This window comes from Gadus chalcogrammus, chromosome 16, assembly GCF_026213295.1.
Source record: "Gadus chalcogrammus isolate NIFS_2021 chromosome 16, NIFS_Gcha_1.0, whole genome shotgun sequence".
Classification (NCBI taxonomy): domain Eukaryota; kingdom Metazoa; phylum Chordata; class Actinopteri; order Gadiformes; family Gadidae; genus Gadus; species Gadus chalcogrammus.
This window is the reverse complement of record NC_079427.1, coordinates 35771739-35799238: the sequence shown is the minus strand read 5'-3', so window position 1 is coordinate 35799238 and position 27500 is coordinate 35771739. Positions and strand designations below refer to the sequence as shown.

General features: G+C 45.4%; 2 protein-coding genes across 2 annotated transcripts in view; one reads left to right on the top strand and one right to left on the bottom strand.

Annotated features, from left to right (window-relative positions):
- kalrna (kalirin RhoGEF kinase a) overlaps positions 1-27500 on the bottom strand; it is a 303497-nt gene that overhangs the window by 260368 nt on the left and 15629 nt on the right. The gene's annotated exons all lie outside the window — the stretch shown is intronic.
- Positions 9977-27362, top strand: LOC130406617 (kalirin-like). The gene is made up of 8 exons (XM_056612283.1): positions 9977-9987; positions 10746-10814; positions 11276-11465; positions 11952-12074; positions 16198-16281; positions 20720-20851; positions 24490-24612; positions 27139-27362. Exons 1-8 carry the CDS (start codon positions 9977-9979, stop codon positions 27226-27228), a joined length of 822 nt encoding a protein of 273 aa, XP_056468258.1. The 3' UTR covers positions 27229-27362.

Here is a 27500-nt window from a genome sequence, read left to right as displayed (position 1 = left end):
TATGCTCTCCGTCCATCTTGTCCTGCTAGAGTAAGTTGACCTTTGACCAAAGAGTACTGATTCGATTGTGTGAGGGATCCACCCACTTACACACACGTGATTGATCATAGACATATCTCCCTTGCTCACACTCTCTTCTGTAGTTTTTAGACAGATAGCTCAACTCTTCCTATCTGTGTGTGTGTGTGTGTGTGTGTGTGTGTGTGTGGTGTGTGTGTGGTGTGTGTGTGTGTGTGTGTGTGTGTGTGTGTGGTGTGCATGCTTGTTTGTGTGTGGTGCTTGTGTGCGTGTGTGTGTGACTCTCTTCAGCTCCTTTCCTCTTGTTCTTTCTCTCAATCTGTGTATTGATCAGTTCTGAGGTTCTTTTTAAGAGATTGCCATTGCGGAGCTTTGGCCAGTCAGGGTTTGATACTAGATCTCTTGTCTAACTGGAATTGTTGAGCAACCGGCCACCGTGGGTCTCGTGTGTAGAATAAACACACAGTATCCCTATAGTGTGTAGATACTGTTTCTAATGTGTAAACACAGAACATGCTTTTATTTATGTATTAATTCCAGCTGTGATGTGTCCCAATATGTACGATAATCTTGTGCAGTATCAATATTCAGCCTCCTAAACCTGGGTACCGTGTTTACATGGGGAGTTAGGAAAACATATTACACACACGCATGCACACGCACGTGCACACACAGACAACACACACTCATACTCACACTCATACGCACTTGCACACACACACACACACACACACACACACACAGGATATTTATTCCAGGAAGTGTGTGAGGCCAGCCTTGGGAGCTAACTGGAAGATGATTTAATGGAACCTCTTTTATTAGATCCTCCTCATAGAGGAGTAGGCCTCCTCCTCCACCTCCTCCTCCTCTTCCTCCTCCATCCTTCCTCCTCTTACCTCCAACCCCTCCATCTCCTCCTACAACCTCCACCTCTTCCTCCACCCTCTCCATCACCTCCTCCACCTCCTACTCTTCCTCACTCCCCACCCCACCACCACCTCCTCCTCCTCGCCTCCTCTTCCTCCAGCCCACCTCTTCCACCTCCTTCATCTCCCCCTCTCTTCCTCCATCAACATCACCTCAATGGTCACTTCCACCCCCACCTTCACCACATTCTCCTCCTCCTCCACTTCTGCCTCCTCCACCACCAACTCCTCCACCTTCTCCTCCTCTAACTCCTTCACAATCGTAGTGTTTCCACTGTTCCTCGAGATGATTAAATAAATACACTGAACACACACACACACAGCCAGATATACTGGTGTGAGCATACTGAGCTATTTATAGAATAAAGAGATAATTGTATTACAATATGGAGAAGAGAGGAGAGAGGAAGAGGAGAGAGATGGTGAAGTGAAGGGAGGAGATGAGAGGGAAAGAAACTGGGGATAGGAAAAGAACATACATGCTTGGTACTTGATGTTGATAAGAACACACACACACACACACACACACACACACACACACACACACACACACACACACACACACACACACACACACACACACACACACCACACACACACACACACACACAGACCACACACACATTCCTTGTGGGTCAATTTCTAATTCTCTCTCCTGCTACAGACAGCTGGTGTCTGAAGATTGAAAAACTGATACCATAGAGAGAGAGAGAGAGAGATAGAGAGAGAGAGAGAGAGAGAGAGAGAGAGAGAGAGAGAGAGAGAGAGAGAGAGAGAGGATAGAGATGTAATGTACATGTTTCCATGTACATTTGCTCACCTTCCCTCCCTTTCTCCCTCCCTCCTCTCTTTGTCCTCTAATTGGCACATGCCTGGTACATTGACCTCTGACCTCTGAGCCCTGCAGGGGGAGGGAGGGCGAGGGCCTCAGGAGTCATATGACCGGTCAGGTGAGGGAGAAGCACACGGGCCGACGGTTAGCCATGCTGCCGAGAGAGAGAGAGAGAGATAGAGCAGAGAGAGAGAGAGAGAGAGAGAGAGAGAGGAGAGAGAGAGAGAGAGAGAGAGAGGAGAGAGAGAGAGAGAGAGAGAGAGAGAGAGAGAGAGAGAGACCTCTGTACCAGATAGTTCTCTGCTAAAAATGTGAATGTCTTCTTGTTAAACATGGGGAGGGGCTTGTATTGGTCTAGGCTGAAGCTGCCCCCAGAAGGTCTGACCCCAGCGGACAACATCCGGTTAGTCCTTCACATGAACCGTAGAGCCAGCAGCACTTCAGGACATTGCTGCCCGGGCTGAAGGTAGTCTCATGGTCCCATGGTCTCAGACACAATCCCCAGACGAGCCTGACCTCACCTTTACATGTCCAGAGAGGTCCCATCTTCAGTGGATCCTATTGGAGGATCGAGGGGCGCCCCACCTGGCTGTAGCTCTAACGTTCAGTGTTGCTCTCTCTCTGTCTCTCTCTCTGACGCGCAACCTGCTGATATTCAGATTGGCTGAAAGCAGCAGAGATGGAGTACAGAGGAAGGGATCTCTTTGACAGGTAGAGAGATAGGACTCAGATTCTAGTGCTACAAAATGAGCCTCTAGTTGAGCTGAAGAATGGGTTTCTACATAACACCCCTCACCTGCTACTGGTTAGTGAGGATCCGATAGTTGAGCTGAAGGATGGGTTTTCTACATAACACCACTCACTTGCTGGTTTTGTTGTGTGTGTATGTGTGTGTGTGTGTGTGTGTGTGTGTGTGTGTGTGTGTGTGTTTGTGTGTGTGTGTGTGTGTGTGTGTGTGTGTGTGTGTGTGTGTGTGTGTGTGTGTGTGTGTGTGTGTGTGTGTGTGTGTGCCTGTGTGCGTTTGCATGTGTGTGTGTCCGTTAGAAGGTATTGAGCACTTAACTTCCATTATAGGCTCACCCTATTAGAAGGGGAGAGAGAGGAGAGAGGGGGAGAGAGTAAGAGCTCTGTGGGTTTTTTTGTTCAATGACAGAGATTGATGGATGTGGTTTTCCTCTAGAAATATGAGGATTGTAAGAGAGAGAGAGAGAGAGAGAGGGAGAGAGAGACGCTTTTAACCTAGGCGACTTAAAACAAGTACCTTGTCAGAAGAAAGAGAAATAACCATCTATTCCTGTCTGTACATTTCAAAGTCCAAGTGAATTCTGAATAAGTGAGTCTTGAGTCTCTTGTTTCGGGTCCAGGTGAACTCTGAATAAGTGAGTGTTGAGTTTCTTGTCCAGAGTCCAGGTAAACTCTGAAGAGGGGAGTTTTGAGACTCTGGAAGCTTGGTAGCGACTCTGCGTTCCTGACTTCAGCAGAGAGTTTGCTCCACCGAAGAGTTGTGACTCTTTTCTGCAACCTTTACTTGCTCCTATATCATACCAAATCATTAATCAGTATGAATGTGGTTGCAATGCAAGCCACACTATTGTGATCATGTTTCCAATCATTCTTTGGCCTCATTTTCAGTAATTATCCCCTCCAAAAGTTTGAGGGAAACATGTAACAAATGCCCAAAAATGTGCTTTATATCAGTGCATTGTGCTATTCATACCATGATGTGACAAGCATGGTATACTTTTTTTGAATATTTTTTTATCATATTGTAGCAGGCTCGTGGGTTCTGGGTTTCCACGCTACGTTGAATAGTAAACCACACAACACAAAGAGCAGTTCAAAGTTAGGGTGATTTATTTACAGAGTAAATACAACCAACAGGGTGGGAAAAGGGTCATCCACCTCAGTTCGGGTACAATCCGTTATCCGTAATCCATCCAATTCACTTTCCATCTATCGCTCTCTCGTTGGCCATACAGCACTTCCAGACGATCACACAGATACTGTCTGTACTTCTCTAGGCTTCCAAACTCACACAGCCCCTGTCTGTAGTTTGTTAGCCCTTTTAACCCCCAAGCACCCCTGCTTAATGATCCTCAGGCTTGCATCACATTTGTCACATCACGCATAGACTACTGCAACGCCCTCCTCACCGGACTCCCCACCAAACTCATCAACAGACTGCAGATCATTCAGAACTCAGCCGCCCGGATCATCACCCAGACCAAATCATCTGACCACATCACCCCTGTCCTCATTCAACTTCACTGGCTCCCAGTACACTACCGCATCCAATACAAAACCCTACTCCTCACCTACAAAGCTCTCCACAACCTAGCCCCCAGTTATCTCTGCGACCTCCTCCAAGAATACACTCCCTCCCGCTCCCTCCGCTCAACCTCTGCTGGACTACTATGTATCCCCACATCACGACTCACTTCAATGGGTGCCCGGTCATTCAGCTGTTCAGCACCCAGGCTCTGGAACTCCCTCCCCCCACACATAAAACAGTCAGACACCGTTACAACCTTCAAGTCACAACTCAAAACTTACCTGTTCAAACTCGCACACAACGTCTAACTGATCACTGTTTTGATTGTTTTTTTGTTTTGTTTTGTCTTGTTTTTGTTTTATTTATTTCTTATTGCTTATGTTTATTTATTTATTTATTTACTTATTTATTTATTTATTTTTTCCACAATGTCTTATTTTTTAAAAAATGTATGATGACTATATGCTCTGTAAGGTGACCTTGGGTGTTTTGAAAGGCGCCTCTAAATTAAATGTATTATTATTATTATTATCGGTATAGGGAGGAAGTCCATATAAGGCTTGGGGGTGGAACAAGCAGGTTGCCAGATATACCACTCCCCTCACTCCTTCCTGCCGTCTGCCACAATATTATTAACATGGAAAAAGAATGGAGCAAAAATACAAAAATCTACCACTCCAAACGTGATCACCTGAGAGATGTCAAACAAAGTAAACATATGTAAACCAGAAGTATGAAGTTACTGCTCCGACCACAGGGTCTTCGTAACCCGGCGTCAACCTAAACGGCCACACCCCGTTTGCCACCAAAAGATGACCCTTGGTATCTTGGCCTTATTTGAACTGAAGAACCTTTCTGCCTGTTTAAAAAAAATTAACAATTTGCTTGAAGGAAAAAGCTAATGACACCAAGTGCACTATAAATGCTCCTGAGAACGTCCTGATCACAATGGATATTTAGTTTTTCTTCAGATTCAGTAAAAATTTTGCGAGAGTTGCATTAATAGGATTTAGGAAATGAGTTGCCATTTGTCCCTGGATCAGATGTCGGCTTCAGAGACCTCAAGGACATGAACCTGGTCCACAAGGACCTCTGTCCTGTGGAAGGCTTTGAGTCCACAGCTAGACCAAGGACTTCAGCTCAAAGGGCTGACTGGAACAAATATAAATTGGCAGAGATTGAGGAGCAATATTTCTCGAATTATAACTTCTCGAATCATAGTCATCAATTATTCACGATAAGTGAATTCCAAAGGTCCTACCATTGGAAGCTTCTAGTGCTCGAGCACAAAGAGCTAAGATAGGAAACATACACCATGTTCAGCTTGTGTCTCAGAGGATCTTACCAATAATCTAGCTAGGACGTGGTCAAGGCCCGTCCTCTCCTCTCCTCTCTCCTGTCCTCTCCTCATTCTCCTCTCCTCTCCTTCTCTCTCCTCCTCTCCTCTATTTTATGTGGTCAGGCCTGTGGTAAGTTGGACTTCGTGACAGCTGTTGCTAGGGAACAGAAGGGTCTTACCTGTCCCCTTCTGTAGCCATTTATACCCTCAGACGTGACATGAGAAAGAGAGAGAGAGAGAGAGAGAGAGAGAGAGAGAGAGAGAGAGAGAGAGAGAGAGAGAGAGAGAGAGAGAGAGAGAAGGGGGAGTATGTGTGCTCATTTGTATTTCGATGCTAATGCAGCTATGCTATCTCTTTTACCAGGGTCCTTCAGGAGCGATCACATCAGGGCGTCTGACGTCCTGCCCATCTTAAAGGAGAAGGTCGCCTTTGTGTCAGGTTAGTAACAAGGGAAAATAACCCCTAACCCTTCAGCGTTAGTTCCTTGCCCTACCTATTGAGGTTACAATGTCTGTGGTTGGTCTCTCTGTCTGTGGTCTGTCTCTCTCTCTGTGGGTCTGTCTCTCTGTCTGTGGTCTATCTCTTTGTCTGTCTCTCTGTCTGTGGTCAGTCTGTGCTCTGTCTTTCTTGCTGTGTTCTGTCTCTCTGTCTGTAGTTGGTCTCTCTGGCAGTGATGTGTCTCTCCTTCTGTCTCTCTGTCTGGGGTCTGTCTCTCTTGCTGTGGTCGGTCTCTCTGGCTTTCTCTCTGTCTGTGGTCCGTCTCTCTCTCTGTGGTCTGTCTCTCTGTCTGTGGTCTGTCTCTCTCTCTGTGGTCTGTCTCTCTGTCTGTGGTCTGTCTCTCTATGCTCTTTCTCTCTGGCTGTGGTCTGTCTGTCTATATCTGTGGTCTGTCTCTCTGTCGGTGGTCTGTCTCTCTGTGGCCTGTCTCTCTGTCTGTCTGTGGTCTGTCTCTCTCTCTGGGGTCTGTCTCTCTCTCTTTGGTCTGTCTCTCTGTCTGTGGTCTGTCGCTCTCTCTATGGTCAAGTATTGTCAATTCCAACGTTGGATTCTGACCCATGGTGCATTAAGTTTAAAATGATATAATTTTGTAAAAAGAAATAAGTAAAATGCATAATAAATAAATTCAAAATAGCTCAAAATAGTTCTGAATAGTGCAAAGGTATGCAAAATAAAACGGTATATATATAAAAAGTAAATGGTCCGGGGTTATTGGGGGCAGATGGGAGGGGCTTTCAGAATTCAGTGGGGAGGGAAGGGAGAGAGTTGAGCTTCCTGACAGCCTGCTGGTAAAAACTGTTTCCCAGTCTGGTGGAGCCGGCACAGAGGCTGCGGTACCGTCTCCCAGAACGTAGGAGGCCGAAAAGGCTGTGTGAGGGGTTGCTGGGGTCACCCACAATGCTGGTTGCTTTGCGGGTGAGGCAGGTTCCATAGATGTCCAGGAGGAAGGGGAGTAGGACACTGATGATCCAACCAGCAGCCTTCTCCGTGCGCTGCAGGGTCTTGCGGTTGGATGCAGTGCAGCTCTCATACCAAACAGTGATGCAGCTGGTCAGGATGCTCTCGATGATGCCTCTGTAGAAGGAGCACTTGATGGATGGTGGCCTCTTGCTCTCTTCAGCTTGCGGAGGAAGTAGAGGCACCGCGTTGGAGATGAGACCAACCATGGTTGTGTCATTCGCAAACTTCACAATGTGGTTGCCACTGAAGGACGAGCGCAGACGTGGGTCAGCAGCGTGAAGAGCAGGAGGCTGAGCACACAACCTTGGTGGGCCCCCATGCTCAGAACGGTGGTTCTGGATGTGTTGCTGCCGACCCGCACTTCCTGAGGCCTTTCACTGAGGAAGTCCAGCAGCCAGTTGCACAGGGAAGAGCTGAGCCCCAGCTGGTTCAGTTTGCCGATCAGCTGCTGAGGGATGATGGTGTTGTATGTTGAACTAAAGTCTATGAACAGCATTCTGACCTATGAGTTTTTTGTGTCCAGGTGGGTGAGGGCTGGGTGAAGAACAGAAGAGATAGCATCCTCAGTGGATCTGATACCTCAGTATGCAAACTGATAGGGGTCCAAGGTGGTGGGAAGGGTGGATTTAATGTGAGCCATGACTAGCCGAGCAAGGCAGAGCAGCATGATTATGGAGGTCAGTGCAACGGGATGATAGTCATTGAAAGTCGATGGTGAAGGCTTCTTTGCAACAGGTATGATGGTGGTGGCTTTGAAGCATGACGGGACAACAGCCCGACTCAGAGAAGCGTGGAAAATGTCTGTGAAGACATCTTCGCGCTCCTCTGCACAGTCCTTCAGCACACGACCAGAGATGTTGTATGGACCTGCAGACTTTTGGGTGTTGATCTTGGAGAGGGTACTCTTCACACTGGCTTCAGTCAGGCACAGGGCCTGGTTGTGGGGAAGAGGGGGTAGTCTTCTGTGGGGGCATGCTGTTGTGGGTTTTCAAACCTGGCAAAGAAGCTGTTGAGGTTATTCAGCAGAGAGGTGTTGCTGTCACAGGTCTGTGGTGAGGGTTTGTAGTCCGTGATGGTCTGGATCCTACACCACGGGTTCCGTGTGTCTCTGCTGTCTTTGAAGTGTCCGGTTATTTTTTGAGGTTTGGCTTTCCTGATGCCACGGGACAGGTTGGCCCTCAGGCAGGCTGCGTCCCAAGCTCTTAAGGCGGTGTTCCTGGTACTCAGTAGCACGCAGACTCCTGTCAGCAATGGCTTCTGGTTAGCCCGGTGGTGATGGCTCTGGGGATGGTAACATCAGCAATGCATTTGCTAATGTAGGAGGTAACAGTCAGAGTACTCCTCAATGTCTGTAGTAGTTGTCGTGGTAGTTGCCTGCCTGCTTAAACATCTTCTAGTCAGTGGTTTCAAAGCAGTTCTGAAGTGCAGCAGAGGCCCCCTCTGGCCACACAAACACCTGCTTCAAAACCGGTTATGGTGACTTTCACCTTTGGTCTGTAAGCTGGCATTATGGCGCATTTCCACCAAGTGATGCGATTAGGTCCGGTACGATTGGGTCCGGTAAATGTAGTACAGTTAGGTGGGGTCAGGTGCGGCTCAGTTACGGCTTGCGTTTCCACCGCCGACAGTACCCTTAATGTAGGGCGGGGTTTAGGCTGGATGGCCATAGTGCGGCAGCTACGTAAGCATAGTGACATCATAGCAGATATACACAGTGTAGCCTGCTAATATATCTAATCAAAAAGAAGAACGTGACACATTAAACAAAAATAAACAATTTAGGACGTCCAAAAGGGACGGCAAACTTTTTGCAACATTTTCTTCTATAAACTATGCTTTCACAGTTGTCCAGAAATACCTCTGTGTTACTGTGTTTGTTTGTCGTCATCCCCCTGTCGCCTGGAAGTGATGATGCTTTCAACAAATCAACGGACAGGGTGTGTGTCTCCAACTTTTTGGCACCCTTTCAGACTGCTTGGTACCCCAACAGAGGAGAAAAAAAAAATTGGTATGGCTAATTGCGGCCAAGTTCGGACCCCGCCCACTTTTGGCGGTGGAAACGCAAACCGTACAGCACCTAATTGCGCCTAACCGTATCGCATCGCTTGGTGAAATGCACCATTAGCATGACACTGATGTAGTCTGAGTGGCCGATGTGGGGGAGGGGCGAAGAGTTGTAAGTACCTTTGAGTGGGGTTTAAACCAAGTCCAGAGTGTTACTTTCTCAGATGTTGCTGGAATTGGGGGAGAACAGATTTGCATGATTATAATCCCCAGCGAAGATGTAAAAGCCGTCTGGGTGGGCTGTCAGATGCTCACCGATGGCGTTATGAAATTCCCAAAGTGCCTAGATTCTATCAGCGTTGTTGGAAGTGGGAGGGATATACACAGCAACAAGCAGAGTCGCCGTTATGACTCTCGTTGATAGAAAGGACAGCACCTTACGATCATAAACACATCGACGTCAAGCATCACTGATGTACACACAGACAACACCACCTATCTTTTTTCCTCTTTTCACAAGGACTCTGTCTGAACGGTGGCACGTGAACTGCTCAAGCTTAATGGCTGAGTCCAGGATGCTGTCGGTTAGCCATGTCTCCGTAACACATAAACACAGCCTTCCATCACATCGCGGTTCGCAGACCTCAGCAGCTGTATATGATCCATTTTATTGTCCAGAGACCTTACGTCGCCAAGAGGAGAATTGGAGGAGTAGGCCTGTATGGCGTATTAACCAGCCTCGCTTTAACACTTCCGCGTTTTGCAGACGAAGTAGTCCAAGCTCCTGTGAATCGTGTCTCAGTGAGTCGGATAATACTTCCTCAGAAAAGTTTGCGGTCAACCTTTCTGTTAATGTCCAATGCAAACCGTCGGCTGTAATTGTGTTAATCCGCGGGAAAAGATGAAGAAAATTTAGGAAAGGACTCCATATTGGAGTATTGGAGTCTCTCTGTCTGTCTCTCTGTCACCCGTTCTGTCTCTCTACGACTCTGTCTGTCTCTGTCTGTGGTCTGTCTCTCTTTCTGTGGTCTGTCTCTCTGTCTGTCGTACTTCTCGCTCTGTCTGTCTCTCTCTCTATGGTCTGTCTCTCTCTCTGTGGTATTTCTCGCTCTGTCGGTAAAATAAGATGTCTCTGCGGTCTGTCCCTCTATCTGTGGTCTGTCTCTCTCTCTCTCTGTCTGGCTGTCTGTGGTCTGTCGCTCTCTCTGTGGTATGTCTCTCTGTATGTGGTCTGTCTCTCTCTGTGGTCTGTCTCTCTGTCTGTGGTCTGTCTCTCTATCTGTCGTACTTCTCGCTCTGTCTGTCTCTCTCTCTATGGTCTGTCTCTCTCTCTGTGGTATTTCTCGCTCTGTCTGTCTCTGCGGTCTGTCCCTCTCTCTGTGGTCTGTCTCTCTCTCTCTCTCTGTCTGGCTGTCTGTGGTCTGTCACTCTGTCTGTGGTCTGTCTCTCTGTATGTGGTCTGTCTCTCTCTGTGGTCTGTCTCTCTGTCTGTGGTCTGTCTCTCTGTCTATCTCTCTCTCTGTGGTATGTCTCTCTGTCCGTGGGCTGTCTATCTCTGTCTGTCTCTCTGTCTGTGGTCGGTCTCTCTGTGATCTGTCTCCCTGTCTGAGGTCAGTCTCTCTGTCTGTGGTCTGTCTCTCTGTCTGTGGTCTGTTTCTCTGTGGTCGGTCTCTCTGTCTGTGGTTGGTCTCTTGGTCTATGTTAGTAAAGATGAAAAGACCCAAAATCTGCATAGTAACTTATGATCCATTAGAAATCAGAATTAACGTGTGTGTGTGTGTGTGTGTGTGTGTGTGTGTGTGTGTGTGTGTGTGTGTGTGTGTGTGTGTGTGTGTGTGTGTGTGTGTAGGGGGGAGGGATAAGAGAGGAGGCCCAATCCTGACTTTTCCCTCCAGAAGCAACCATGACAGGATCAAACACGAGGAGCTGAAGAGACTGGTCACGTACCTGTCTACCGTGCCCAGGTACATGCACACATGCAATCACACGCACATATACACACACTCACATGCAAGCATGTGTATAATAAGTGTGTGTATGTGTATGTGTATAATGTGTGTGTGTGTTGGTGTATAAATGAGTGTGTGTGTGTATAATTGTGTGTGTGTGTGTGTGTGTGTGTATAATGTGTATGTGTGCAAAATAAGTATTTTGTATTATGTGTGTGGATAATAAGTGTGTGTGTGTGTGTGTGTGTGTGTGTGTGTGTGTGTGTGTGTGTGTGTGTGTGTGTGTGTGTGTGTGTGTGTGTGTGTGTGTGTGTGTGTGTGTGTGTGTGTGTGTGTATGTATGTATGTAAATTGTGTGTGTGTGTGTGTGTATGTGTATGTATAAAAAGTGTGTGTGTGTATAATGTGTGTATGTGTATGTATAATAAACGTGTGTGTGTATATGTGTATGCATAATAAGTGGTGTGTGTCATCAGCGAGGACGTGTGTAAGCGGGGCTTCACGGTCATCATGGATATGCGGGGGTCCCGCTGGGAGCTGATCAAGCCGCTGCTGAAGACCCTGCAGGAGGCTTGCTCCCAGATATGCGTGGCACTCATCATCAAACCAGACAACTTCTGGCAGAAGCAGAAGACCAACTTTGGCAGCTCCAAGTTCTCCTTTGAGGTGACACTCTCTCTCTCTCTTTCTGTCACTCTGACTCTCTCTCTCTGTCTCTCTCTTTCTGTCTCTGTCTCTGTCTCTCTGTCTCTCGCTGTCTCTCACTGTCTCTCGCTGTCACTGTCCATCTCTCACGCTCTCTCTCTCTCTCTCTCTCGGTCCTCTCTCGGTCCTCTCTCTCTCTCCTCTCTCTCCTGTTGTAAATGGTTCCATAGGTCTCCCTATCTATCTGAGCTTTCTCTCTCTCAGCTACATTATACATATAATACTAATATTAGTATCAGCATTAGCTCTACACTAGCATTAGGCTAAGAAGCTTGGTGTAGTGTTAGCTACTACTGTTTGTTTACAGACAAGCATGGTGTTAGAACTAGCAAGGTATGAGCATTTCTTCACCTTAGAGTGAGCTGTTGTTAGCATGATGGTTTGTTGTGTGTTCCATACCAGCCTGGTGTCGGTGGAGGGGCTGGCTAAGCTGGTGGACCATCCCAGCTGACGGAGGACTTCGAGGGCTCACTGGACTACAACCACGACGAATGGATGGACCTCCGCGTGGCACTGGAGGAGTTCATCTGTAGCGCCGCCCACCTGCTAGCCCGGCTGGAGGAGCTGCAGGTACACACACACACACACACACACACACACACGGACGGACGGACGGACGGACGGACGGACAGACAGACAGAAAAACACAGAAAAACACACAAAAACACACAAAAACACACCACACACTGATACACACACACACACACACACACACACACACACACACACACACACACAGACAGATACACAAACGCAAAACTATATACACAAACTGTACTCCTTTTACATCTATGTATGAGAGTGTATAGTTGTGTATGGGAGAGAGTATAGTAGTGTGTGTGAGAGAGTATAGTGTGTAAGAGTATATAGTTGGGCATGTGAGAGAGAATAGTAGTGTGTGTGAGAGAGTTAGTTGTGTATGTGAGAGAGTATAGTTGTTTATGCAAGAGAATACAGTAGTGTATGTGAGAGAGTATAGTTGTGTATGTCTGTAACGGTGCGGCTGCCCGTTACCACAGGCAATGGACACAAACAGGACTGACACCGGGATTTACATGTACCCTTTTATTAAACACACACAGAACATTCAAACACTTTCATTACACCTTCAACACACAAAAAAACATACGTTATGAGGAAGCCGGTCATGGGACATGGCACAAACAAACAAGGACAAGACGTAAAACACTCGCGTTACGGTTGCGCTGGCTTCCGGGTGCCGGGGGCTGCGGGAGGACCCGACGTGAAGTCCGGAAAACATTTGTGCGGTGTGGGGGTGACATCAGACGGGCGAGACCAAGTGTGTGGGAGGAGAGGGGTGTGTTGGGGTACTTGGGGAATATTTAAGGTGTCAGGGAAGTAGGGGGTAAGGATGGGGTTTAGACAAATAGGTCTGTAGTAAGGTGTGTAACTAGGGGTGGGGATAGGTAAATCAGAAATGTGTAGGGGAGGGTTAATTGAATTAAGAGTGGGATGGGTCGGGCCATGTAGGATATATTCAGGTCCAAATCATGTAGGTGGGGCAGAAGGGTCTGAGGTGAGCGGGAGACAACACCTGGCTCTTTGACCAGCCCAGGGTTTTAGTAGTGCCGAGGGGAGGACTGTTGTTTCGAGATTATTGGAAGTTTAGATTAGTGACAGTTATGTTGAATTATTGATTTGATTTTTCGGTTTATTCAGTTTGCATTTTTTGCCTCCTGATGGACATTTTTGTGCCTGAATAAATTCTTGCCAACGGCCTTGCTCACATCGGTCGATCTGCCTCCAATCCTTCCGCCGCAAGGCCAGCCTGGTAACAATGTCAGAGAGTATAGTTGTATATTCAAGAGAATATAGTAGTGTGTGTGACAGAGTATCGTTTTTGTCATGCAAGAGAATATAGTAGTGTGTGAGAGAGAATAGTAGTGTATGTGAGATAGTATTGTAGTGCGTGTGTGTGAGAGAGTATAGTTGCAAGAGAATATAGTAGTGTGTGTGAGAGAGTATATTTGTTTATGCAATTTAAGAGAATATAGTAGTGTGTGTGAGAAAGTATAGTAGTGTGTTTGAGAGAGTTTGAATGAAACAGCAGTGATTTTGATTCCCCAGTTCCTGATTGTTTGACAGAAGAGGTGGTAGCTTCTGGTGCTCAAAATACTGCGCTGTCATTTTCACTCTGGAATTTCCAGCGATTCTGTTATGCTTCGTTCGCACCAAGAAAATTATTTGGTCGGTCGCTTGTTCGCCTGGTCGCCTGAGTTTGCAAAGCTCCCACTTGTGAACGCCAATTCATTCTCAACAGTCTCTACGTGTTGTGGAAGTACCAGAGACGTCAGAGAAACCGATGCAAAATATTCTAATCTAGAACACTCCGGGAGCTCCGGCGGGGGGGTCCTGGAGCTCTATATCTAAATAAAATAAGATGATATAATGTATAGATATCTGTATATAATATACAATATAACGGCCAAAAGTTGTGTGCGCCTCCGGATTATATTGAATCTTAAAGGGGACATATTATGGCATTTTCGTAATAAAAATGTAATAAAAATCTGCACTACAAAATCTGAGTCCATTGAAAATGTAATAAAACCTGATAATGTAATAACTTCCCGATAAGGTAATAAAGTGCATTTCCCAATAATGTAATAAACTTTTTACCAATAATGTAATAAAGTATTACATTAATGGGAGGTTATTACATTATCAGGTTAGCCTTCATTTCGCAAGTCCTGATTATGTAATAATTCCCCAATATTGTAATAATTGAACAGCAGACCACCCATTACTTGGGTTCAAGTGGTATTAGGCAACACTAGCTCAAGAGCTCTAGCGCCACCAAGAGGTCAAAGTTTAATGTTAATTAACTTTTGACCCGTTCATCCCTGAGCAGAAATGGTTTTCGGTAGCTAATATAACTAGTGTCACCCGTAGTAAAGAAAAAAATAGAAAAACTCTGTCAGCTAATCAGTCAGCTAATGCGAAAAGAAAGCTTTTTCTCATAGCTAAAAGTCACTCAGATCAGCTTCACTTATTTGTTTCTTCTGGAATGACAGTAGCTTTTGATCCTCTCCCAGATGGCAATTGTCAGTTTTCAGCTATGGCTGACCAGTTTGCAAGCTTGGGAATATTTCGCTCATTCACCACTCTTAGACAGGATATTGTATCTGATTTGGTGGCAAATCCTTTTGGTCTTGATGGCACACCTTTGTTAAATTTTGTTACTGATCAAAACTGGGATGACTACATTAATGGCATGGGTGAGTTGGGAACTTATGGAGATCACATCACAGTGGCCGATGAGAACTCCTTTTCTTCCTCAAGTCCACTATCATCTCCTTGGTCTTGTCCTTGTTGAGGGTGAGGTTATTGCCCTCATACCATGAAACTAGACTGGCCACCTCCCTCCTGTAGGCCACTTCGTCCCCGCCCGTGATGCGTCCTATCACTGCGGTGTCGTCCGCAAACTTCAGGATGGTGTTGTCTATGTGTGAGGCGACACAGTCATGAGTGAACAGGGTGTAGAGGACTGTGCCGTGCCAATGTTTGTGATGATGCTGGCTGAAGTCCTATTTCCAATCCTGACAGATTGGGGCCTGCCAGTCAGAAAGTCCTGGAGCCAGTCACAGATGGTGGGGTGCAGACCTAGTGTAGACAGTTTGTCGGTGAGTTTGTGGGGGATGACTGTATTGAAGGCGGAGCTGTAATCCACAAAGAGCGTCCTGATGTAGGAGTCTTTATTTTCCAGATGGGAGAGGGAATAGTGGAGAACAGCAGCGACAGCATCAGAGGTGGACCTGTTGGGCCGGTAGGCATATTGCAGGGGGTCCAGGGTGTTTGGTATGCTGCTCTGAATGTGGGTCAGCACCACTCTCTCAAAGCACTTCATAATGATTGGAACGAGTGCTACTGGTCTGTAGTCATTCAGGCAGCTTGGTGGGCTCTTCTTTGGAACAGGGATGATGGTTGTGGTCTTGAAACAGGAGGGAACTGTGCAATGGCTGATGGAAAGGTTGAAGATGTATGTGAGAACATCAGCCAGCTTGTTGGCGCATGCTCTGAGAGCTCGCCCAGGGATGTTATCTGGTCCGGCTGCCTTGCGAGGGTTGATGTTCCTCAGGACTCTGTGTACCTGTCCTGATGAGACAGTTGGTGGGGGAGAGGGGGAGGGTGCTATCATACATTAGTCACCATGTCTGTGGACACATTTGTATACAGTAACATACCACCCCCCCCACCCCCCCCGCCAACAAAATCTCACTCTGAACTCAGTTCAAAACTTGAGAGTCCTGTATCTACTATATATTATATCATCTTATAATATTTATATATAGAGCTCCAGGACTCCCGCCGGAGCTCCCGGAGTGAACACACACTCACTGATGCATACTAACACACACACACTCGCACACACAAACACACTCATGCACACACACACACACACACAGACACACACACACAAACAGACAAATACACACACACACACACACACTCACACTCACTGATACACACTAACACACACACACGCACACACAGACACAAATAAACACAAACTGCTAATCTGCTGCTATACAAGCGGTGCTTCTAGTGGAATGATAATAATTTACACACAAAGACATAGAGAGAAAGACAAGGCCACTGTGTGTGTGTGTGTGTGTGTGTGTGTGTGTGTGTGTGTGTGTGTGGTGTGTGTGTGTTGTGTGTGTTTGTGTAGGAGCTCCTGTGTAAGAAGGACTTCCCGCTGGACGTAGAAGGATCTCGGCGCCTCATCGAGGATCACACCCTGCTCAGGAAGAAGGTAGCACTTTATATATACTAGAGTTTCCGCGTGTGCATTGCGCGCTCAACTAGTTCTTATTAAACCCATAACTATAATGTTTAACGCCAGTCCATAATGTGCCAAATTTCTGAGCACATAATATAATAACATTTTGCCTATAATGTTACAACGTATACATGAGGGTGATTCACACTTAGGGCCCTATTTTAACAGTATGAAACGCAAGTGAGAAGCACCAAGCGCAAAAAAGGGTTGGTCTGAAATAGCCTAATTACCCGTAGGTGTGGTTTGGGCCTAACGTGCAATATACCAATGAGAGTGCCAGCTCCCATCCCCTTTAAGAGCCATGAGCGCATTTGAATCTGACGAGTTGATATTTTGACAGCGCGTCTGCAGTCTCCGATGAGACAGATGCCAATTTCAAACTTCAAATGGCTCAGTTTATGGCCAAATAATAAGGCCTAATTCACACGTGGAATAAGGTTTTCTTCCACATCTTCAAATACTGAGTCATATTTAAGGGCGCATGCATAATGTTGCTTGTGCACCTCGCGCATACACTTTGCTTCTCTCATCTACCTAGCCACACATTCTTGGTAAATTATTTGGGAAAGATCAGCTGATACAGCAGTAATAAGTTGTACTTTTAAATCAATGCATCTGCAAACACCGTACAGCAAACACATATTTCTTGACACAGACATTGTGTACATGCCCATAACTTTTAGGATTGATGAGTATTTGATCGTGAGAAAACATTGTTTTACCGCGAGTGAGTGTTAAAAAGAATGAATGAGTCCGGGCGCGCGCGTGTGTATGTGTAAAACACACGCGCGCCCATCTGTTTAAACACACGCAAACTAAACACTTCATGCATAATACAGTCCATGGCAATGTATATTAACGGGGGGACACATGATATAAGGAACACAAGTCGATAACGATAATGCATACAATACTGATAAGAAACAATGTTTACAATGTATTGCGTATATCATTAAATATCCTTAAATAGAACCATATAAAATAGCATCTGAACAACGCGCCACTGACTTTAAACCAGGTATTTCCTGGTTTGTGGAGCAAGTTTCTAAAACTGCGAAATATCACCAGGGAACGTTTGCGCCAGAACACGCCTCCTCCTTTCGCCGAGCCGCCCCTTGGGGCGCAAGATGATTCCCTAATTTACTGACGCGTTGCGCAGGAGGGAAAAGAACGCTCTGCGCCAGTTGCAAACTAGCAACGACACATGCGCCAGTGATTAAGTCAATTGCGCCGGATGCAAGAAGTTGTTTTGGATGATTCATGCTTTATATGCCGACATCGATGTCTTTTAGAAATCAGTAGAATCAACGGGGGGTGTAGGGAGGTGGGCTTGCAAGGGGCGGGATTTGACGTAGGGCCTAGGTTCGCAAGAGGCGGGATAAGTGTGGCAATCATCTTAAATGTTGCTAAAATGATGCCACATACATTCTGTTGCATCCACAAAATACGAAGCATCGATCGATGAAAAGATTGGAGCATGAGTTAGAGACAAATAGAAGAAACTACAAAGAGTATAAGCCTTCGCGAACGACTGCGTTACTGGAGAAAGCAAGTATTTGTTTGACTCGTTTAACATATAACAAACAAATGTAGTTGATTTCTGTGTTTACCTTAGAAAACAGGGAGTGGAGGGACGGGACCCTATAATGTTCAGCTAACTGTTGTCAATAATATTAATTAAAAAATAATTGTATATATACGCGTGCAGCTGTGAACTTGTGTATTGTATGTATATGTATTGTAATTGATTGTATGATGTGTACTTTTAGGGTTAAGACCTATCTTTAAGCGTTCACCACGAATGACTCTTAAAAGCATTGCCAACATTTAAATATTCTTAAATGTTTGGTTCAGCGAACAAAAGGCAACAGGCTGATTATCATTTAGAGGGCCACTCAATGACATGCAGAAGCATCATCAACACGCCCACTTAACTGGTGTAAGAAATACCGACTTTCTACTCCTCATTCGCATATAAGGTAATTTACATTTCCTACTACCTCAGAGGTAGCATTATTCAATGTCAGGATATGTTTTTCACACATACGGCCCATCAGGAGAGTAGCCAGAGAATATCAGGACTTACACGTTTGTCTGAAAGCAGCTAGTGTGTGAGCATTTGATTACATTATAAAATGAGTCAATTTCTGGGTTATAGGGGTAATTGATCAATGGAAAGTGTAATATACTATGCATGCAAATCAATTATGCAATGCTTACTTGATTCAGGGCTCAAAGTGCATTGACATTTAAAAAAATGTATGCCAACTACTATTGGTTGGGTGACAATAATAATAACAAGGGTTAGTAATTTACAGGAGCACCTTAGTGAAATAAACGAAGTGTAACAACAGCTAAGGCAGCAAGCTACCTAACTATAGTGAAATAAAGCACAGGTTTGTGGGGGTGAGGGGAGAGGGAGAAGGGGGGAGGGGAAGACAGGGCAAGATTGCGGATTGTACATTGGCTACCTGACGTGAGAGTTTGAAATGTTCAAGGAGGTGAGTAATAATACGTTTGAGCAACAAAATGTAGTCTTGTGGTGGACTCTATAATAATTCACCATACTCTGTTATTGACATGTTTTCGTTTTGGGATATAGGGACGCTGTCTTTTTAAGAGATAGTGCAACTTTTTTCTTGATATGCCGGTCTGTGCAACGTTTGAATTAAACGGTTTTTATATGATAAAATGATCAACCTGCTACGACAGTCAGAAAGGTGGGGGGGTATTAACATCGCAAGACATTGTAGGATTGCTCAAGGAGGTGGGTTTCGACGGCGGGGCTGTTATCTCGATCTTGCTGTTGTCTTGCTGTTGTCTGTGTCTGCGTGTGCGTGTGTGCGGTGTGTCCACGCGGGCGTTTGTGCAGCGTGTCTGCGTGTGTGTGTGTGCGTGCATGCATGTGTATGGTGTATGTGTGTGAGTGTGTGTGTGCGTGCTTGCTGTGTGTGTGTTTGTGTGTGAGCTGCGGGTTGCTTGGCACATGCGCACTGACCAAGTGTGCCGGAGTTACTTATCCAACAGGCCTGCTATTATATAGTAGTACAATTATATATTTTATTTTTACATTTTATTTTATTAGCATCTGCATCTTAGGGTTATCGGCTAATTTGATTGGTCAGACCACAGACATGGGCTGCATCCGAATACCTAGTACATACATTTCTGTCTAGTGTCTATACTTGACCATACTACACTTGACTGTGTAGTACGGTCTACAGACATGCGTAGAACGCCTCCGAACGCCGCCGAAACTCCACCGGATGTTTGGAGATGACGTATCTCCCCCCAGATGGCGGCAAAATCTACCTGTTTTCCGTGTTGTTATCGTTGCTATTAAATAAAAAAATGTCTCTTTCTACGCGAATGTCTCTTGAAATGGATCTCTCTGCTAGAAGGCGTCGTCGTCGGTCATCTCGTAGAGCGACTTACCGGCAGGTTATGTTGTATATATGTGGACATTTGGTAAGTCATTTTTTTGGAATAATAATAATACATTTACAGTTATTTGTTACTCCGTGAAAAAGACGATTGAAGTTAATTTTTCCTTTTTTATTGAACACACACACACACACGAATAAAAAGCGCTGTTGGTGGTGTCGGGTCAGCCATCTCTTCTTCGTTTGTTACCAGACTCCGGTTGCATTGTGGGATAGCGTAGTGTGGTCCGTGGTTCACTTTGGCGGTAGTATGCATTCGGAAATGACTTCCGTACTACAGAATGCATACTACAGTATTCGGACGCGCTAGATTTTTCGCATACTACAAAATGCATACTATATAGTATGCAAGTACGAGTATTCGGATGCAGCCTGGGTCTTCTGATGGTCGTCCTCCATGATGTATTGTTCATGCGTGCAGCTCATTTAACGTTTTTACACTGCCAAATATGCTCGTCTTATGCTCGCCTTTATCCCCGGCATGGTCCGCGCATTTAAACTGACCGAGGTGATGTACCGGCTTGATTTCGCACCCCAAATTACCCTTTCGGACCCTACACATATTGGGGATTTCATTTGAAAGTAAATGCGATAAGACGGCTTCACGGGTCGAGGGGCGGGACTTGGGTAGAGGTGTTGCTGCGTTGTCTCTACAACAGAGACAATGCAGCAATATCAACATCAGTAGTTCTAATTGGACGGTGAAATCCACAAGCTGAAGACCATCATGGGAGAGAAGGTGATGCAGTCACATTTAACGAAGGCAGGGTAAGATGGTGCGATCTACAAGAAAGCAACAGAGGTACCAACAAACAATCAGGATATTTACTGAAAGCAAAACAAGCTCCTCTAGTCTCTTCGCTCCTTTCCTCTCCTCCTCTCTTTCCCTACCCTCTCCTCCTCCCCTCTTCTCTCTTCTCTTCTCCTAATTCCTCTCCTCTCCTCCTCCTCTCCTCTCCTCTCCCCAGGTCCTGAAGGCTCCGGTGGAGGAGTTGGACCAGGAGGGCCAGCGTCTCCTCCAGTGTATCCGCTCCAGTGATGGCTTCTCTGGGAGGAACTGCATCTCTGGCTCGGCTGACTTCCAGAGCCTGGTTCCCAAGGTGACGTGTGACCTGCGACCTAAACACCCTGTTAAACATCTCTGTCTTGTCCACTTGTTCCCTAATCCCCTAATGCCTATATAGAAAACATTGTGTAGGACACTATTTAGGGAACAGGTAGGGAATAGGGGGAAAATAACTTTGAGCAGGTGATCAGTGGTCTAACGTGTGCATGTCGTCACATGGGACAATCTGCATTGGAACCTTTATGGCCACCATCTCTTTTGGATGAATCCCGTGTCCAAGAAAATCTCTATGGGTCATTGTATATTTACCACTAATAAACCACTGTTCACACATCCACACACACCGTAAAGTTATGCTAGAGGTGTCCGGGAAGCCTGACCCTCTTACGTAACGTATGCAATCATCAAATCAACGGCTCCACACACTCCGCCCAGACAGAGCTCCACACGTCCACACACACCGCTCTGACAGAGCTCCACACAAACCCCCATAGACAGAGCTCCAAACACAATGCCCGGACAGAACTCCACATGTCCTCATGCACGGCACAGACAGAGTTCCACGCGTCCACACACCGCCCCCAGACAGAACTCCACATACACCGCCCAGACAGAGCTCCACACGTCCACACACACCACTCAGACAGAGCTCCACACACACCACTCAGACAGAGCTCCACACGTCCACACACCGCGCCCAGACAGAGCTCTACGCATACCAGTGGAGGCTTCTCCAGTGAGGAGAGGGAGGAAGATCGTCCTTAAAATTGTTAAGAATAAATAATGTAGATTGCCCAGACTACATTATTTAAATATGACTACTTTAATGCCTTTGTATATGTCATGTTCGTTTCTCTGGGTAAAGGGACATTAACACCCCCTATCGCCTATTGACAATAACTGCTGGAGGACCTCCCTCAGCCTCCATTGACTCCTATTAATTTCCCCGGCAGTGTTGGCTGCCGGTGAATATCATGGGGTTCAATGGGAGAGAGGAGGAAATTCCTCCTCTGAGTGGGTGTGACTAGCAAAGGGATCTGAATCGTGCCATCATCTATTCACGAATAGGCTGGAGCCCTGGCTGCTCTATGAACCAATAAGAAGGAGCCCTGGATGCGCTATGAAGCAATAAGCAGGAGCCCTGGCTGCGCTATGAACCAATAAGCAGGAGCCCTGGCTGTGGAGCAGCCCGGAGGAGAGGGACTATCCCCTCAAGTCTAGGCTATGAGAACCAACAAACCCGCTCAGTCGTATGCCTCGCTTCCACTAAGCGGTGTGCTACTGTTTGTTTTTTATTGGCGTTTCCACCGAGCGGCGCAGTTCGGTGCAGCTCGGTTCGCTTATATTGGCGTTTCCACCGCCAAAAGTTGGGCAAGGTCCCGAAATAAACGCGCAGAGCCTACCTATTTTTCGACACTCCTTTGTTGGGTTTCCAAGCCGTCTGAAAGGGTGGCGAAAACGTGGAGCTACACACGCCGTTATTCTGAAATTACTTCCCCTTTGGTATGGCCAGGTCACTGATATCTTTGCAACGCAAACAGCGAGGAGGATTGACTTGATCTATAGATGAATTCCCTCAATCTTAATTGGCCTAACACCATGACCAACATTCTGAAACATCCATTAACATCCAAATTTGCCTCAAACAATGTTAGGCTTACAGCCCATGAAAAGTAGTCACTCTGAATAAATAGTTGTGAAATAATGTTCTTGTTGTTCTTTTAATTGTTTGTTACTCTGACCGTTCTGTTTGATATTGTGGAAAGAATGTTAGTGAATGATTCAGAGCATGATGCATTTTAAATGGCATCACTTTTGGTCTTGTGTCTTCATTTTTCTTAAAACAATTGTAGCTGAAAACAAACATAGACAAATTACAACAAATAGCTTCAGTCATTGAGGGCAAAAATAGGCCCAATGATAGGCCCAGATTTTCTTTTTGAAGAGTAGGCCTGATTTGACTAATTGGCTATGCATCCTTTCCTTCTGCCCTTGTATTCCAAGTACAATGCTGCCACTGGTTGATTTGTATCAATTCGATTCACATAATTATTCCTCCCTGCTATTTTGTAGTTCACCAAAACACCCTGAAACCACTTGAGTCTCACATACTTATGCCACCATATGCCACTAACAGAACAAGCAGGCCAATGGCAACCAAGCGCGCAGTCCTTCCTCCCTCACTTTAAAAGCTAACCCCCAGACATAGCTTCACACACACACACACACACCACCCAGACAGAGCTCCATACGTCCACACAGAGGGTCTCATAGTGTTTAGGGAGACATAGGATTTTACTCTCGCTGATGGTATTATTTCAGTAACAGTGATATAATTAACAATTATTCGCCAAAGGCGAAGTGAATAGTGCGGAATAGTAGGGCTATTCCCCACTATTCACGGAGCCTGAGGTGAATAATTGTTTTAGTATATCCTACAAGTGAACACTCCAAAAATAAACAAGATAAAACGGCTTGCCGGTATTTATTTGTTTTTATTAGACGAGACATTTTGCTATGAAAACAATATCCAGATTTTGAGATCTCAATCATCTCAAGCATTGCCCAATACCCCGAGATAGTGAACCAATTAAATTGCGCCATCTTAGGTGTTTCACTTGTAGCATAATGGCATAGAAAGATTACTACCGTATTTTCCGGACTATACGTCGCTCCCGAGTATTAGTCGCATCAGTCAAAAAATGCTCCATGACGAGGAAAAAAACATATATACGTCGCATCGGTGTATAAGTCGCATTTATTTTTAAACATTTAAACAAGAACGTTTAGTCAGGAGAGACTGAATAAAATTGCAATAGCAATATAGGTGTCGGTCCCACTCGTAGTTCTGAGAGTATACCGAATTCAGTGACACCGGGATTCCACCGGACGGGTATGCGCCGCGGTCCTAAACCTGAGCGCACGATCGGGAGGTGGAAGTTGCGCTCACAAGTCCAGCGGAGGGCTCCAGTTTTCGCCGGCCAAGTCATGCGCTGTGATATGTGTGACAGCTATGTTGCACAACATTGCAGCTAAGGCTGGGGTAGCTTTGGTTGAACCGGAGGACATTGAGGACGATGACGACGAGAATATAATTTATTCGGTGGTGCAGTAGGCTTGCAGCGTTCAGTTTAGGCCTAATGAATGACGGTGCCATCTTGCGGCCGAAGATTGTGTACGCACAATTTTGGCATATAAGTCGCTTCGAAATATAAGTCGCAGGGCAAGCCAAACTACAAAAAAACCGCGACTTATAGTCCGGAAAATACGGTATGTTGAAGAACATACGACAAATTACTACGTTTAAATCAGCAAAAAAATCAATTGCTCTCTGATTGTCAACGCTGATATGTTTACTCTAATGTTGCCTCACTCACTAATAAGAGATATCATTGACCAAGAATATCATTTAATTGTCTGTAAATATGAGCAGGAAATTATATGTGTTTGGTGAAAACCCTTAAATGGCTCTCTGACCTCCGTAAGCCCTGGTCCCATCGCCATCCACCCAGGTCCAGACCCAGCAACACACCCGCATGACGGGACCGCTCTGCTACACCTCCAACACATGGAGCACCTGGAACCGGTCCAGAGCTCCCCAGGTGGAGAGCACCTGGACCCGGTCCAGAGCTCCCAAGGTGCAGGCTGTGACTGGTCTCTCTGACCCCCCAGGTGGCCAGTCTGCTGGATAAGCTCCACTCCACCCGCCAGCACCTCCACCAGAGCTGGAGCTCCAGGAAGCTCAAGCTGGACCAGTGCTTCCAGCTCCGCCTCTATGAGCAGGATGCAGAGAAGGTCAGATCTGATCGGTCCCCGTCACAGCTTGGGAGGAGAATCTTATAACTGTAGTAACAGGTGGAGGAGAGAACAGATTAGCTGTAGTAACAGGTGGAGAAGAGACAGGTTGTAGTTACACGTGGAGGAGAGACCAGATGGGCTGTAGTAACAGGTGGAGGGAGACCAGATGGGCTGTAGTAACAGGTAGAGGAGAGAACAGATTGGCTGTAGTAACAAGTGGAGGAGAGACCAGGTGGGCTGTAGTAAGAGATGGAGTAGAGACCGGCTGTAGTAACAGGTGGAGGAGAGAACGGATGATGGAGATGTAGGATAAAGATAGGGGCGAGCAAGGAAGAGAGGTTGTACAATATCTCCTAAGCCATATACCCTAAGAGGGTGATGATGACAGAGAGGGAGCCTTACTGTCAGTTTATTGGCACTCCTTTAAAATAATCAATTACTAAAACATCCCATATCTTTGAAAAGTAATTCAAAGTGTATTCCCTCACGTTAACAGGAGCTAGGCTACTGCCACTCTTTAGGACATACAGCTAACAGGGATATCATTTCTCCTTTACCTGTTATAGTGATGTCATCTCTACTTTGAATGTTATAGTGATGTCACTCCACTGTAGATGGTATCATGACGTAATCTCTACTGTAGATGTCACAGTGATCTCATTCTACTGTAGATATTATGGCGATGTCACTCTACTGTAGACAGAGCCGGATTAAATAAATGGACTACACTAGGCAGACTGTATTTTTTGGGCCCCCCTCCATCGATAACCTAACCTAACCCTAACACTTACCAAAGTTACTAATAAAAGTTAATTCACATTTTACATTGCGTAGTCTTTGGTTACAAGTTGGTTATTTGTACGCCAAAATAAGTCATGTGTTGTATATTAAACAGTCTATCAGACTATTTTTTGATTTTTATTATTTATACGTTATTACACGGCTCTATTAAATGCTATTAAATTATCCTTATCTTATCCATTGCCAGTGTCATTGTTAAGGCAGTAGTCCCAGTAAATCACCAATAGGTGTCACTGTGTCAGCATTGCTATGTAAACAGAGCAAAAAAGATCAATGTAGTAAGCTATTGCATTTTGCAGAAAATCTTAATTAAATGTGTTGATTAAATTGAATAGTTAAATAAGTAGTCAAATATACAAAGACTAAAAAGAATAATAATACAAAGAATAAAATATGCAGTCAGAGAAAGTGTGCTGTAGTGGTAAAGATGTTTATTTTCATGGACAAGCATCACCTATCTTCAATTTTCCAACACTCTCATTTAGCATGCTCCACTCAGGGATAATCTTCAGCCTTCCAGCACCACAGGCCTCCATTGCAGTAGAAACATCTTGACAGCATCATCACGATCTTGTGGAGAAATAATAAAATGTATATATAAGCTGAAAGACAGCTGTTTGAGATTTGAATATACCGGTACTTGGTTTGTTCCTCATATTTCATTTCATTATAGTAGAAAGTATAGCCCTATATTATGCATTTAATTTATATGCATTCACTTTACTTATTAAGATTTAGATTTTTAAATGGAAAACTTACATTTACAGATGCTTTCTCCTGAGTTTTGATGAGGCAAAGTCCTCTATAATGTCTTCAAAATCCAGGGAGGTTGTAAATCTATTCTCAATTGCCAAGGGCAAAGGCATTCTGTTTTTTTTCTGTTACTGTTGCTCTTCGGTATGTTTTCACTCGTTTCAACGTAGAAAATGACGGCGCTGATGTTGACGGCGCCACAGCGTCTTCCGCCGTCTTCACAGCTGTCGGACGGCTGCCCGACAGAAACTTCTGTAAAGCCCCCCGCTGTTTCTTCTTTTGTTCCTCTTCATTTTTTTCTTTTTATGTTTTGCCGCACCCGAAAGCATCTTGAATGTTAGCCTACTCAAGAACGACCTGCCTGCTAGCTTTATTGTTCCGCTTAGTCTTGACCCGCTGACCTCCCCTCAGACTTAACTGATTGGCGTTAATGTGACGTAACGTTAAGATAACAACGTCACTATTTTTAGTTAATCAAATATATTGATATATTATCACTGAAATAATAGTAGGCAGGACATTTGTATTGGCCATTTCATTTTTTTTTTTTCATTTTTTTTTTTTTTTTTTTACTTCTGTCTGGGCCCCCCCCCGCCAATCAGGCCCTAGGCACGTGCCTAGTTTGCCTTTGGGTTAATCCGGCTCTGACTGTAGATGTTATAGTGATGTCACTCGACTGTAGATGTCAGAACCTCACTATAACAGGTAAAGGAGAATTATCCCTGTTAGTTGTATGTCCTACAGAGTGACAGTAGCCTAGCTCCTGTTCTTGTGAGGGAATGCACTTTGAAATGTTTTTTGTAGTTGATTATCCAAAGGAGTGCCAATAAACTGACAGTAAGGCTCCTCTCTCTCTGTCATCATCACCCTCTTAGGGTATATCGGTTAGGGTATATCATACAACCTCTCTTCCTCGCTCGCTCCTCATCTCTGCTGTAGATGTCATAGTGATGTTATTGTGTTCTCCAGATGTTTGACTGGGTCAGCCACAACAAGGAGGTGTTCCTGCAGAACCACCAGAGATTGGCGTGGGCTACCAGCACGCCGTGGAGCTCCTGACCCAGCACAACCACTTCGCTATGAACTCCATGGTGAGCATCGGGGACACAACACAACACCACAACATCTGGCCAGGACAAACCAGGAGCCGCAACGCCACAACATCTGGCCCACCATTTCTAATATCACCCAGATCAAACTAACATGACCCAAAGGTCTTCAGCTCAAACAAAACATGACCACAACAATAAATAAGCACTAGCTACACTAAATCATGTAAAAATCTTGTGATTATAATTTGCTATAACTTTTCTCCAGATTAAACCCATGAA